The 15,548-nt window shown below is 39.4% G+C and overlaps 1 protein-coding gene across 6 annotated transcripts in view; it reads right to left on the bottom strand.

The window, feature by feature from the left end:
* The window catches only part of kif3a (kinesin family member 3A), a 78,415-nt gene that overhangs the window by 61,523 nt on the left and 1,344 nt on the right, over positions 1 to 15,548 (bottom strand). For all 6 annotated transcript variants that reach the window (XR_012049338.1, XR_012049337.1, XR_012049339.1 and 3 more), the window contains 2 exons: positions 8,602 to 8,875; positions 189 to 333 (listed from right to left, as the gene is read on the bottom strand). Coding sequence is in view for 2 of the 6 variants with exons in the window: in XM_061927932.2 (XP_061783916.1) it covers positions 189 to 333; positions 8,602 to 8,875 (419 nt within the window). In the remaining 4 variants the exon portion in view is untranslated. The remainder of the gene's footprint in view (positions 1 to 188; positions 334 to 8,601; positions 8,876 to 15,548) is intronic.

Here is a 15,548-nt window from a genome sequence, read left to right as displayed (position 1 = left end):
ATCTCTAGTTATTACATCTGTACATGCGGTACACTGACTACATTTAAGAATATCCAGGTATAGTTTTTCTTCAATCAATTATGTTTAATCATTTTCTCTGTTTTATAGCAAAAGTACAATTCTTTGAAAACTGTGATGAAAAATGCTTTCTGAAACGTAAGCGTGTAAAATTCGGTATACATTCTTACCTCGTGTCTCCCTCCGCCTTAGCGATGTGACCAAAAATATGGGCGAAAGAGTTGGGGATGATCCCTCGGAGCTCTGGCACTGCTCGAACACCTTCCATGGTGAAGGTCTTCCCAGTGCCAGTTTGTCCATAGGCAAAGATGGTGCCTGAAAGTGGAGAGCAGAAAGCAAACAAATCACAAAAGTGTCAATAAGGTCCACACAATATAATGACCAAGCAATCCAACGATGCAGATCTACTAGTAATTCTGCCGGTTGAAAGATAGCTAAAATGTCACCAGCAAGTACAAACTGCTAATAAAGATGAACAAAATTGTGGTGCACTCTACTTGTGTGGATATGTTCAGCCACTAGCTACTCCCTAGGTCAGGGATGCTCATTACGTCGATCGCGATCTACCGGTCGATCTCGGAGGGTGTGTCAGTCGATCACCAGCCAGGCATTAAAAAAATAGTCCTAAAAATGAGCGATCATAAATCTTCACTATGACGTCACTTTCGTCACTGGATTGACATTCACGGCACCCGAGGGTCTTCTGAGATGACGCTGGCTGCTGCCAGCTCATTAAAATTACCGACTGGAAGGCGAGAAACACTTTATTTCAACAGACTCTGGCGCCGTACCTGTCGTCAAAACTCCAAAGACCGACTGCACAGTTGCACAATAAAAGCTCTGCTTCATCCTGCCTGCGCTACCAAAATAAGAGTCTCAGAAAGCTGGCGTGCACAAGCTAGCAAGCTACGGAGTTTGCCGACAATGTATTTCTTGTAAAGTGTATACAAAGGAGTACGGAAGCTGGACAAATAAGATGCCAAAAACCAACCACTTTCATGTGGTATTGGACAGAAAGGAGGACTTTTTTTCTCCTCCATTCGAAAATGCGGACGTTATCAGCACTACTGTCTGATTCCAATCAATGCAAGTCATCACAATCAGGTAATACACCAACTTATATTGTATTCTTGTCTTCATGAAAGAAAGGAATCTATATGTGTTAAACATGCTTGTATTATCTTTAAACACTTGTAACTTATTAACAACATTAACTATATGTGTTAAACATGCTTGTATTATCTTTAACCACCTTTAACTTGTTAACAATATTAACTATATGTGTTAAACATGCTTGTTTTATCTTTAACCACCTTTAAGTTGTTAACAATATTAACTATATGTGTTAAACATGCTTGTATTATCTTTAACCACCTTTAAGTTGTTAACAATATTAACTATATGTGCTAAACATGCTTGTATTATCTTTAACCACCTTTAAGTTGTTAACAATATTAACTATATGTGTTAAACATGCTTGTTTTATCTTTAACCACCTTTAAGTTGTTAACAATATTAACTATTTGTGTTAAACATGCTTGTATTATTTTTAACCACCTTTAACTTGTTAACAATATTAACTATATGTGTTAAACATGCTTGCATTATCTTTAAACACCTTTAACTTGTTAACAATATTAACTATATGTATTAAACATACTTGTATTATCATTAAACACCTTTAATGTATTAACAATATTAACTATATGTGTTAAACATGCTTGCATTATCATTAAACACCTTTAACTTGTTAACAAAAACATATATTTCATAAATAAGTAAATATAAACTATATATATGAATGAGGTAGATCCCCACGACTTGATCAATTGAAAAGTAGCTCGCCTGCAGAAAAAGTGTGAGCACCCCTGGTCTATGGTATGACTCGGCTGGGGTTTGAACTCACAACCTACCCATCTCAGGGCGGACAATCTAGCCACTAGGCCACTGACTAGGTACTGTAATGATTGACTCTAGCGATCTCATTTGTTTGAATAGATAGTAGCTCGCCTGCAGAAAAAGTGTGAGCACCCCTGCCCTAGGTATTGGCAGATTATGGTATTAATGACAAGGGATGGAGAATGCCATTTTCATTTTGGGATGGACTATTCCATTCAGAACATAGTCACTCAAGCGACAAAACGATTCATTGACCTGCATGTTTATCAGCACCATAATAAAGACTACAGTATTCCTTGGCTTACTTGCAATAGCCCTCAATATTGATATGTTGCTGCTTATCCAGGTCTGGGTCAATCGAAGCAAGGACTTGCTCGTCCGCCATTGGCCAGTTTCCCAAGGAGGACCCAGAGGCAATCCGAGACCTGTTCAGTCCCTCCCGGTTTACCAAGCTACACATCATACTCGGTTTTCATTACGTTGTTACACCACTGCGGACTATTCGTTTATTTCTATTCTGCATTTCTCTATTTCTCTCAAGACAGCGAAGACACAATCATTCCTATCACATTTACACATTGCAGAGTCCACTACAACAATAAACAGTGTTAAAAGAGCAGTCAAAACCGAGCATTACCGTATTTTTCGGAGTATAAGTCGCACCGGAGTATAAGTCGCACCGGCCGAAAATGCATAATAAAGAAGGGAAAAAACATATATAAGTCGCATTTTTTGGGGAAATGTATTTGATAAAAGCCAACACCAAGAATAGACATTTGAAAGGCAATTTAAAATAAATAAAGAATAGTGAACAAGAGGCTGAATAAGTGTACGTTATACGAGGCATAAATAACCAACTGAGAACGTGCCTGGTATGTTAAAGGGGAACATTATCACAATTTCAGAAGGGTTAAAACCATTAAAAATCAGTTCCCAGTGGCTTATTTTATTTTTCGAAGTTTTTTTTCATAATTTTACCCATCACGCAATATCCCTAAAAAAGTTTCAAAGTGCCTGATTTTAACCATCGTTATATACACCCGTCCATTTTCCTGTGACGTCACATAGTGATGCCAACACAAACAAACATGGCGGAAAGAACAGCAAGCTATAGCGACATTAGCTCGGATTCAGACTCGGATTTCAGCGGCTTAAGCGATTCAACAGATTACGCATGTATTGAAACGGATGGTTGTAGTGTGGAGGCAGGTAGCGAAAACCAAATTGAAGAAGAAACTGAAGCTATTGAGCCATATCGGTTTGAACCGTATGCAAGCGAAACCGAGGAAAACGACACGACAGCCAGCGACACGGGAGAAAGCGAGGACGAATTGGGCGATCGCCTTCTAACCAACGATTGGTATGTGTTTGTTTGGCATTAAAGGAAACTAACAACTATGAACTAGGTTTACAGCATATGAAATACATTTGGCAACAACATGCACTTTGAGAGTGCAGACAGCCCATTTCAAGCGCGCTAAGAACATATATTTTTCCACGATTTCAGCACTCAGGTTAACCATACCTAAATAGACACAAAATACTGCATTACACAAGACTACCCGAATGTACTCGAATGATTGAAAAAAATAAATGTTTTTAAGCTAAATTATTGGTAAACACAGTTTATGTATAATAATTTACGTAAAACCGCGAGTAATGAATAAAGTTTTCATCAATTAATATATTCTGTAGACATACCCTCATCCGCTCTCTTTTCCTGAAAGCTGATCTGTCCAGTTTTGGAGTTGATGTCAGCATCTGCTTTGAGTGTCGCAGGATATCCACACATTCTTGCCATCTCTGTCGTAGCATAGCTTTCGTCGGTAAAGTGTGCGGGACAAACGACTGACCATTTCGTCGGCTTTCCCCACAGCCTCGTATTTTGAACAAATGTCATCCAATTTCTTGCCACTTTCGCATCTTTGGGCCACTGGTGCAACTTGAATCCGTCCCTGTTCGTGTTGTTACACCCTCCGACAACACACCGACGAAAGTGAGAAAATGGCGGATTGCTTCCCGACGCTTACATAGGTCTGGTGATAATGTTCCCCTTTAACGTAACATATTATGGTAAGAGTCATTACGTACTATACGTTTACCAAACAATCTGTCACTCCTAATCGCTAAATCCCATGAAATCTTATACGTCTAGTCTCTTACGTGAATGAGCTAAATAATATTATTTGATATTTTACGGTATTGTGTTAATAATTTCACACATAAGTCGCTCCTGAGTATAAGTCGCACCCCCGGCCAAACTATGAAATTTGCGACTTATAGTCCGAAAAATACGGTAATTCCACGACTGTATATATCGGTAACAGTTGATATAGGTATCGGTAATTAAGAGTTGGACAATATCGGAATATCGGCAAAAAGCCATTATCGGACATCTCTTGTCGTAACCTCTTAAAGAGGGTTTCCGTTCTGCCCGGCAGCTGCTTGCTGCCATAGGTTGCACAAAAACTAGTCCGCAGGGATGATAGGAGGACACGTTTGTGCGTAAGTCCAGTTGGCCCCGAATACAGATTTATTACAAGCCACTCGTCGCAGCAGCTGCCTCGGTCTCCAGGCAGAGATAAGCAGCTCTTGTGTGGCTCTCTCTCTCTGCTCATACGTGCCACGTACGCTTTTATTACGGACATGATCGGTTTAAAGTCAACGCAATCAAACTCATGTCTAGTCTCCAAACGTCGAGCACACAAAAGTGCTCCGACGAGCCTTATCATCAGGGCCATCTTATCTATTTGATCTTGACTTCACGCTCTTGTCAATCTTCCTGGGCTCAAGACAAGTGTGCCAAACATGAAACTTTTGCTATTCTTCAAGGCCAACACGTCAGCAGCAGTTCATCTGAGGCCGATCAGCTGTTTGTTTGTTTTTTACCGACAGAAAGTTTAACTTGTCAAAAATAGCAAATGTTCTGAAAACAAATACACATTATTCACCCAAAACCAGGGATATTTAACAAGAGCAGGCCTGGGCAATTATTATGACTCGGAAAAAAATGTGTCTGGGGGCATGTACCGTATTTTTCGGAGTATACGTCGCACCGGCCGAAAATGCATAATAAATAAGGAAAAAAACATATATAAGTCGCACTGGAGTATAAATCGCATTTTTGGGGGAAATTTATTTGATAAAACCCAACACCAAGAATAGACATTTGAAAGGCAATTTTAAATAATAATTTTAAATAACCAAATGAGAACTTGCCTGGTATGTTAACGTAACATATTATGGTAAGAGTCATTCAAATAACTATAACATATAGAACATGCTATACAATCTGTCACTCCTAATCGCTAAATCCCATGAAATCTTATACGTCTAGTCTCTTACGTGAATGAGATCAATAATATTATTTGATATTTTACGCTAATGTGTTAATCATTTCAAAACTATGAAAAAAACTGCGACTTATAGTCCGAAAAATACGGTACTACCTTTGCAAGGGGAGAATGGTACACATCGGCTCTTGTACTAGTTCTTATGAGGCTGTGTAGGTGTACTGGTTAGCTAACGAAGTTCCTGATACGATGGACTAAAAACGTGCAGCAAAGTCCAAACGTTTGAAGACAGAAATGTTCCAACACCAAACACACATTTAAAACACCATGAAACAGATGCGACGGGAAAATCCTGCTAAATATTTGTCAATATTATAGCGCTAACAATTTATGCTCCCGATTCCGATCATCCATGGGTGATATCGGCTGATACCAATACCGATCAAACGTATTAATTGTAAAATGTTTCATTTATCTATGCTAAGTGCTACTGACGGTAAAACAATATTAACATAATATTCAAATTAATTTCCTTTTTGCTTTAATTACATACAATTCTCGTTGAAATTATTTGTTTTTTCCCCTCCAAGGAATTATTCCTGGAGTTTGTAAACAATGAACAAAAACGTCAACAAAATTATTGAGAAAATAAAAATATCTAATTACTCTAGAATCGGTTACCGTATTTTCCGGACTATGAGTCGCAGTTTTTTTTCATAGTTTGGCCGGGGGTGCGACTTATACTCAGGAGCGACTTATGTGTGAAATGATTAACACATTAGCGTAAAATATCAAATAATATTATTGATCTCATTCACGTAAGAGACTAGACGTATAAGATTTCATGGGATTTAGCGATTAGGAGTGACAGATTGTATAGCATGTTCTATATGTTATAGTTATTTGAATGACTCTTACCATAATATGTTACGTTAACATACCAGTTGGTTATTTATGCCTCATATAACGTACACTTATTCAGCCTGTTGTTCACTATTCTTTATTTATTTTAAATTGCCTTTCAAATGTCTATTCTTGGTGTTGGCTTTTATCAAATAAATTTCCCCCAAAAATGCGACCTATACTCATACTTGCCAACCCTGAGACCTCCGATTTCGGGAGGTGGGGGCGTGGTCGGGGGTGGGTCAGGGCGTGGTTGGGGGCGTGGTTAAGAGTGGAGGAGTATATTGACAGCTAGAATTCACCAAGTCAAGTATTTCATACACATATATATACCTGCCAACTTTTGAAATCAGAAAAACCTAGTAGCCAGGGTCCAGGGGCCGCAGGCCCCGGTAGGTCCAGGACAAAGTCCTGGTGGGGGGTTCAGGCTTCGCCCCCTGACGCAAAATGATTGATTGCATTCAGACAGGTTAAAATGTTGCTAAAACCATCACTTTTCTATCAGTCACAGTGACTTTTCAAAACAAAAATATTACAGCAAAAATCATATGGGTTGATTGACATGTTTATTCTGTAAGCTAACTTCAATAGTTTGAAATTATTTTGACAGTTAATGCCAGTTATCCTGTCAACCTTTCACAAGACTTCAATTTGTTAATTGAAAGTATAAACAGTATAAACACTTTTTACAGTAAACAAATGGTAAAACAGTACTAAACAATTCCAATAAAAAAAAAAATTGGTGTCATTATTAACTTTCTGTCCAAGCTTGTATAATCTACTGCCTTGTTCAATTGTAAAAAATATTCTGTGCCTAAAATTCACATTTCTATCACAATTATCATACTGTAAACATGGTAAGCTAACTTCATTAAAATTAATAGTCCTGTCAATAGCATGGAATTACAATTCAAATGTAGTTTTTTTGTAAGCCTTTCAAAAGAATTCAAAATATGAACAATTAATGAAAATTAATTGAAGCCATCAGACATTTGAAAAGTGGCACATCACATCTCTAATGTAATCATTTGAACTTTTCAACAGAAATAGCACTGCAAAAATATTAAGGACATACTTCTGTATTTTGGTAGTTATGCTGTCAACATTTAACAAGATTTCTTCAACTTGGACTTGAAAGCATAAATAGTATAAACACTTTTAACAGTATAACAGTACTAAACAATTCCAATAGATAACATTGGTGTCATTACCTTTTTGTGGCTAAAATCCAAATTTAGCAACGGCATTAGACTTGTGTTTTTTTGTCCCAACGTGGTCTTTTACATCGCTAATTCCTCCGTGTCCGATCGAAAAATCTTGTCTGCACAAGGTGCAATTCGCGTAGTTTTCACCCTTTTTGGAACGAATAATTATTCCCGGATAGGCTTTTGAATATTCTTCACGGAATGACTGCAGTTTTCTTTTCGGTTTAAGACTCGTTTGCGATTTTTCTCCGGCTGATTCCATGATCGTTCGCTCGTTTGGAAACAATGGCCTCGTGCTTGGCAGCGGTGCTATAAATAGCCTCGCGCATGGCATTCGGAATGGCTCGATAGGAAGTTACGGGAAGCAGTGTCGATTGTGATTGTTGTTACGCGATTTCGTGAATAAAACTTAAAAAAAAAAAAAAAATTAATTAATGAAAAACCGTATTTTTTATCACTGCAACCGTAACCCGGAATAGGTTGATGAAAACCGTACTAATTACGGGAAAACCGGAGTAGTTGGCAGGTATGTATATATATATATCTACATCCTGAAAATATGCAAACAAAACTGTGTTTAGATAATTGATACTTCAAACTTGCATAAATAAATCTTAAGGAATATAACATAACTTGGCTTCTGAGAGCTTCAAAATGTAATGAATAAAATGCTAAAGTTGTTGATAAACAAGCAATTATTTTAATATTAAATATGGTCATTTTAAATGAATTATTATGATAATTTAAAATTAATTATTTCAAATATGTTTATTTTAATGTATAATTCTAATGCCTGGATGTAATAAGGAGTCAGAAAAAAATACAATACATTTTGATGTTTTTAGCAAAATATAGTAAAAATGTATTTAGTTTTTTTTTTTTTTTTAAATTAATAAATATATTTATTTTTAGGTAAGATAAACATAATAATACAATTTATCTCTAGTCTGGATGATTTAGTTCTTGTCACCCTGTTGTCCTCCCGTCGTGAAAAAAAGGCTGTCTTAACTCAGGTCCGCATGGAGCTGGAGGGGGCGTGGCCTCCAGCTCCGGCTGAAAATCGGGAAATTTTCGGGACAATATTTGTGCCGGGAGGCTTTCGGGAGAGGCGCTGAATTTCGGGAGTCTCCCGGAAAATTCGGGAGGGTTGGCAAGTATGCTTATACTCCAGTGCGACTTATATATGTTTTTTTCCTTCTTTATTATGCATTTTCGGCCGGTGCGACTTATACTCCGGAGCGACTTATACTCCGAAAAATACGGTAAACAATGTCCAAACATACCATTGTATCCTGCTAGCACTGAGTCGACGATCGGTCTGGCGGTGAGGTTGTAGACGTCCAGCTGTTTGCTGTCCGGCCCAAACACCGTGTCGAAGGTGAATGTTTTGGGGGGCTCATGCTGGGTTTCCAGTTTGTTGACCGTTATGGTGCCGCGATTCTCGTCCACCGTCACGGCCAGCTTGTGGCCCATGGACCTCTCCTTCTGGTTGAGGGGGCGACATCGCACGACCACCTTGACGTTGTCACTCACCTCCGGCTTGTCAAGCTTGTTGCTCTGGAACACATAGGGTGAGTCATTAGAGCAGTGTTTTTCAACCTTTTTCTGAGCCAAGGCACATTTTTTTCTTTTGAAAAAAATGCAGAGGCACACCACCAGCAGAAAACATGAAAAAATGAAACTCAGTAGCCGATATTGACGATAAAAAGTTGTTCTCACAAATGTTGGATATGAATTCAAACCATAACCAACCATGCATTTCTATAGCTCTTGTCTCAAAGTAGGTGTACTGTCACGACCTGTCACATCACGCCGCGACTTATTTGAGTTTTTTAGTGTCTTCCTGTGTGTAGTGTTTTAGTTCTTGTCTTACGCTCCTATTTTGGTGGCTTTTCCTCTTTTATTGGTATTTTCCTGTAGCAGTTTCATGTCTTCCTTGAGCGCTATTCCCCGCACCTGCTTTGTTTTCGCAATCAGGACTATTTAAGCTGTGCGGACGCTATCCTTCTTTGTGGGGACATTGTTGATTGTCATGTCATGCACGGGATGTACTTAGTGGACGCCGTCTGCTCCACACGCTGTAATGTAAGTCTTTGCTGTCGTCCAGCATTCTGTTTTTGTTTACTTTGCAGCCAGTTCACTTTAAGGTTCAAGGTTCAAGGTTCAACTTTATTGTCCCCGCGGGGAAATTTGTCTTGGGCACAGTGCATCATTGCTTTCTTAACATACCCAAAAACAACAGAACAAAAACACAAGCACAGACACAACCACAACCATACAACTAACATTTAAACGTCAGAACATGGAGCTTGATAGACATAGGTGGCACTTTGATGTAGGCATAAAATCTACAGTATGAAGATAAAGATAAAGTACCAATGTGCATTGCACTAGAGCTCATGGATAAAGTGCTGTGTGCTAAAGTGCTTAGTTCTAAAGTGCTATGTGCTAAAGTGCTATGTGCTAAAAAAGTGCTAACCTATGTATTAAAATTCTATTGCACATTGTTGGTCAGCTTAATGGAGGCTGGGACAAATGATAATTTAAGACGGTTAGATTTGCATAGTGGGACCCGGAGTCTTCTCCCTGATGGCAGGGTTCCATATTCAGGAAAGAGTGGGTGTTGTGAGTTGGAAATAATTTTCTTAGCTTTTTTCCTAACTGCCTGCTCATAGATGCTCTGTATAGGCTCATATTCTTTCCTCCCTACGATTTTCATTGCCGTTTTATGCATGCCGGCCAGTTTGCTTTTTAGCTTAACGGTTAGGTTGCCAAACCATGAGGTGATCCCGTATCTAATGATGCTCTCTACAATGGCACGGTAGAAAATCATCATGATGTGGCTGCTTACGCCGTACAATCTTAATCTTCGCAAAAAATATAGCCTCTGTTGCAGTCTATTGCACAGTTTGTCAATATGTGTCTTCCAGCAGAGAAGATTATCAATATGAACCCCTAAATATTTATATGAGGATACCTGGGTGATTTCCTGATTTTTAGTTAGTTTAGTTAGTTTTAGTTTCGTTTTGCGTAGCCATCCCTAAGCTTCAATGCCTTTTCTTAGCGGCACTCACCTTTTGTTTATTTTTGGTTTAAGTGTTAGACACTTTTTACCTACACACTGCCTCCCGCATATTGGGATCACGACAAACCATCAAACAGAGCTTTCTCTGTTGCGGGTCCCAAACTCTGGAACGATCTCCCTCTCCATGTGAGACAGGCCCCTTCTTTGGCTATTTTTAAGACCCTTCTTAAAACCCATTTTTATTCACTGGCTTTTAACCCAGCATGAGACTTTAAACTGTTTTTAGCTTTTAACTTTTTGAACTGTTTTTAACTTTTAAACTGTTTTTATCTAACAAACTGTTCTTAGGGTAATTTATATTTGCTTTTTAAATGTGTATTTTTTATTTCTGTTTTAAATGTTATTTTTTTAGTCTGTCCTTTGCCTCCATTTCTTTGTGGTGTACAGCCCTTTGTTTTTCAACTGTGCTTGTCTTAAAAGGGCTTTATAAATAAAGTTGGTATGGTATGGTATGGTATCTACAATGCAATTAGCTACCTGCTGCCACCTACTGGTATGGAAGAGTATTACACGGTTACTATGCCGAGCTCTAGACAGCACAGACACTCAACAACGGCACATTTGCGGATTATAATTACTGGTTTGCAAATAATATTTTTAACCCAATTAGGCGAAATTATTAATTATTAAGCTGAGATCCATCCATCCATTTTTTACCGCTTGTCCCTTTTGGGGTCGCGGGGGGTGCTGGAGCCTATCTCAGCTGCATTCGGGCGGAAGGTGGCGTACACCCTGGACAAGTCGCCACTTCATCAGAGGGCCAACACAGATAGACAGACAACATTCACAAATGAGTTATACTTGTATAGCGCTTTTCTACCTTCAAGGTACTCAAAGTGCTTTGACACTATTTCCACATTCACCCATTCACACACACATTCACACACTGATGGCGGGAGCTGCCATGCAAGACCCTAACCACGACTCATCAGGAGCAAGGGTGAAGTGTCTTGCTCAAGGACACAACGGACGTGACGAGGTTGGTAGAAAATGGGGATTGAACCAAGAACCCTCAGGTTGCTGGCACGCCCACTCTCCCAATGCGCCACGCCGTCCCCAAATAGAGATAGGCTCCAGCAACCCCCGCAACCCCGAACGGCACAAGCGGTAGAAAATAGATGGATGGGATGGATAAATTAAATTGGGCAGCACGGTGGAAAAAAGGGGTTAGTGCATTTGCCTCACAATACGAAGGTCGTGGGTTCGATCCTGCACTCGGGATCTTTCTGTGTGGAGTTTGCATGTTCTCCCCGTGACTGCGTGAGTTCCCTCCGGGTACTCCGGTTTCCTCCCACTTCCAAAGACATGCACCTGGGGATAGGTTGATTGGCAACACTAAAATTGGCCCCCATGCAGCCCTGACTCTTCCGGGCTACATTATACACCCCTGCTACCACCAAACCCCCCCCCGCTACCAAACCCCGCCCACCTGAACTGACTGGTGGTAGCAGGTGTGTATAATGTAGCCCAGATAAGTCAGGGCTGCATGGGATTCTGGGTATTTGTTCTGTTGTGTTTATGTTGTGTTAAGGTGCAGATGTTTTCCCGAAATGTGTTTGTCATTCTTGTTTGGTTTTGGTTCAAAGTGTGGCGCATTATTAGTAAGAGTGTTAAAGTTGTTTTATATAGTCACCGTCAGTGTAACCTGTGTGGCTGTTGACCAAGTATGCCTTGCTGTCACGTACGTGCGCAAGCAGAAGATGCATGCTGTATAACAAGTGGTTGGGCTGGCATGCTGTTAATACAGATTGTAGAGGGCGCCAAATGTTGCACCATCATGGCACGCCCTTATTATAGCTGTAAGGGTGAAAATCGGTGAAAATTAATCCCGGGAGTTATCTGCGAGAGTCACTGAAATCCGGAAATCTCACGGGAAAATCGGGGCGTTCGGCAAGTATGCCGCTGAGCCGCATCAGAGTGATCAAAGAGCCGCATGCGGCTCCGGAGCCGCGGGTTGCCGACCCCTGCCCTAGCTCATAACACCACATCTTTCCCCCTATAAATAAATAATGTTAACTCAATAAAGTGTATTTCTTTTTTTAGCTTTGACTTTTCATTTTTTAGCATTGTAACCACATTTGCAAACAACTTTTCTCTTCATAGAATGTTCTTTCAATAAAGAAATAAAGTGCAAAAATGTCAAAGCATCATAACAAACAGTCATATCAAATAGCAGCAGAAGTGCACTTTTTGGAGAGCTGTATTATTTTCAGTTTTGTGCCCAAGGGACTGATTTTATTTAACACTATATTATTATTTATACACCTATAGTGATCACAGAGACAGGTTGTTTTTGTGTTACTGTATATACTGTATTTGTTTTTCTGAAAAATCCCACTTAATATACTTTGGGTAACAACAGTCAATATTTTTTTATTTTTTTTATTTTTTTTAGGGGGGTAACAGTCAATATTTATTTATTTATTAGATTACATTTTTTTCTTATATAATAAAAGTACGCTTTTGTTAAACCAAATATTGTGTGTTTTTTTTCCATACACAGCAACCTATCTGGATTCGATAAGAGAATCGATAAGGAATTGGTTTGATAAGAGGATTCGATAATGGGCTGGAACTCAATAATTCCTGATCAAACATCATCCCTACTGATGACCAGAGGTGGGTAGTAACGCGCTACATTTACTCCGTTACATCTACTTGAGTAACTTTTGGGATAAATTGTACTTCTAAGAGTAGTTTTAATGCAACATACTTTTACTTTTACTTGAGTATATTTATAGAGAAGAAACGCTACTTTTACTCCGCTACTTTTATCTACATTCAGCTCGCTACTCGCTACTAATTTTTATCGATCTGTTAATGCACGCTTTGTTTGTTTTGGTCTGTCAGACAGACCTTCAAAGTGCCTGCGTTTCAACAAATACAGTCACTGGTGACGTTCACTCCGTTCCACCAATCAGATGCAGTCACTGGTGACGTTGGACCAATCAAACAGAGCCAGGTGGTCACATGACCTGACTTAAACAAGTTGAAAAACTTATTGGGGTGTTACCATTTAGTGGTCAATTGTACAGAATATATACTGTACTGTGCAATCTACTAATACAAGTTTCAATCAATCAATCAAAAGTGTGAAGGAAAAAAAGACCCTTTTTTATTTCAACCGTACATCCCGTCAAAAGCCTAAAGACTGACTGCACAGTTCCTGTCTTCACAATAAAAGTGCCGCACCATCGCGCCTGCGCTTTCAAAACAAGAGTCTCCGAAAGCCAGCGTAAACAAGCTAGCAAGCTACGGAGTTTGCCGCCAATGTATTTCTTGTAAAGTGTATAAAAACGAATATGGAAGCTGGACAAATAAGATGCCAAAAACCAACAACTTTCATGTGGTATTAGACAGAAAGGAGGAACTTTTTTTCTCCTCCATTTGAAAACGTGGACGCTATCAGCACTACTGTCTGATTCCAATCAATGCAAGTCATCAGAATCAGGTAATACACCAACTTATATTCTAGTCTTCATGAAAGAAAGGAATCTATATGTGTTAAACATGCATGTATATTCATTAAAACACCTTTAACATGTAAACAAAAACGGCAAAATAAATAAATATAAATTATATACTGTATATACAGGTAAAAGCCAGTAAATTAGAATATTTTGAAAAACTTGATTTATTTCAGTAATTGCATTCAAAAGGTGTAACTTGTACATTATATTTATTCATTGCACACAGACTGATGCATTCAAATGTTTATTTCATTTAATTTTGATGATTTGAAGTGGCAACAAATGAAAATCCAAAATTCCGTGTGTCACAAAATTAGAATATTACTTAAGGCTAATACAAAAAAGGGATTTTTAGAAATGTTGGCCAACTGAAAAGTATGAAAATGAAAAATATGAGCATGTACAATACTCAATACTTGGTTGGAGCTCCTTTTGCCTCAATTACTGCGTTAATGCGGCGTGGCATGGAGTCGATGAGTTTCTGGCACTGCTCAGGTGTTATGAGAGCCCAGGTTGCTCTGATAGTGGCCTTCAACTCTTCTGCGTTTTTGGGTTTGGCATTCTGCATCTTCCTTTTCACAATACCCCACAGATTTTCTATGGGGCTAAGGTCAGGGGAGTTGGCGGGCCAATTTAGAACAGAAATACCATGGTCCGTAAACCAGGCACGGGTAGATTTTGCGCTGTGTGCAGGCGCCAAGTCCTGTTGGAACTTGAAATCTCCATCTCCATAGAGCAGGTCAGCAGCAGGAAGCATGAAGTGCTTTAAAACTTGCTGGTAGACGGCTGCGTTGACCCTGGATCTCAGGAAACAGAGTGGACCGACACCAGCAGATGACATGGCACCCCAAACCATCACCCAACCATGCAAATTGTGCATTTCCTTTGGAAATCGAGGTCCCAGAGTCTGGAGGAAGACAGGAGAGGCACAGGATCCACGTTGCCTGAAGTCTAGTGTAAAGTTTCCACCATCAGTGATGGTTTGGGGTGCCATGTCATCTGCTGGTGTCGGTCCACTCTGTTTCCTGAGATCCAGGGTCAACGCAGCCGTCTACCAGCAAGTTTTAGAGCACTTCATGCTTCCTGCTGCTGACCTGCTCTATGGAGATGGAGATTTCAAGTTCCAACAGGACTTGGCGCCTGCACACAGCGCAAAATCTACCCGTGCCTGGTTTACGGACCATGGTATTTCTGTTCTAAATTGGCCCGCCAACTCCCCTGACCTTAGCCCCATAGAAAATCTGTGGGGTATTGTGAAAAGGAAGATGCAGAATGCCAGACCCAAAAACGCAGAAGAGTTGAAGGCCACTATCAGAGCAACCTGGGCTCTCATAACACCTGAGCAGTGCCAGAAACTCATCGACTCCATGCCACGCCGCATTAACGCAGTAATTGAGGCAAAAGGAGCTCCAACCAAGTATTGAGTATTGTACATGCTCATATTTTTCATTTTCATACTTTTCAGTTGGCCAACATTTCTAAAAATCCCTTTTTTGTATTAGCCTTAAGTAATATTCTAATTTTGTGACACACAGAATTTTGGATTTTCATTTGTTGCCACTTCAAATCATCAAAATGAAATGAAATAAACATTTGAATGCATCAGTCTGTGTGCAATGAATAAATATAATGTACAAGTTACACCTTTTGAATGCAATTACTGAAATAAATCAAG

The sequence above is a fragment of the Nerophis lumbriciformis genome, linkage group LG35 (genome assembly GCF_033978685.3).
Source record: "Nerophis lumbriciformis linkage group LG35, RoL_Nlum_v2.1, whole genome shotgun sequence".
Taxonomy (NCBI): Eukaryota; Metazoa; Chordata; class Actinopteri; order Syngnathiformes; family Syngnathidae; genus Nerophis; species Nerophis lumbriciformis.
The sequence above is the reverse complement of the archived record's forward strand: the minus strand, read 5'-3'. Positions and strand labels throughout refer to the sequence as shown.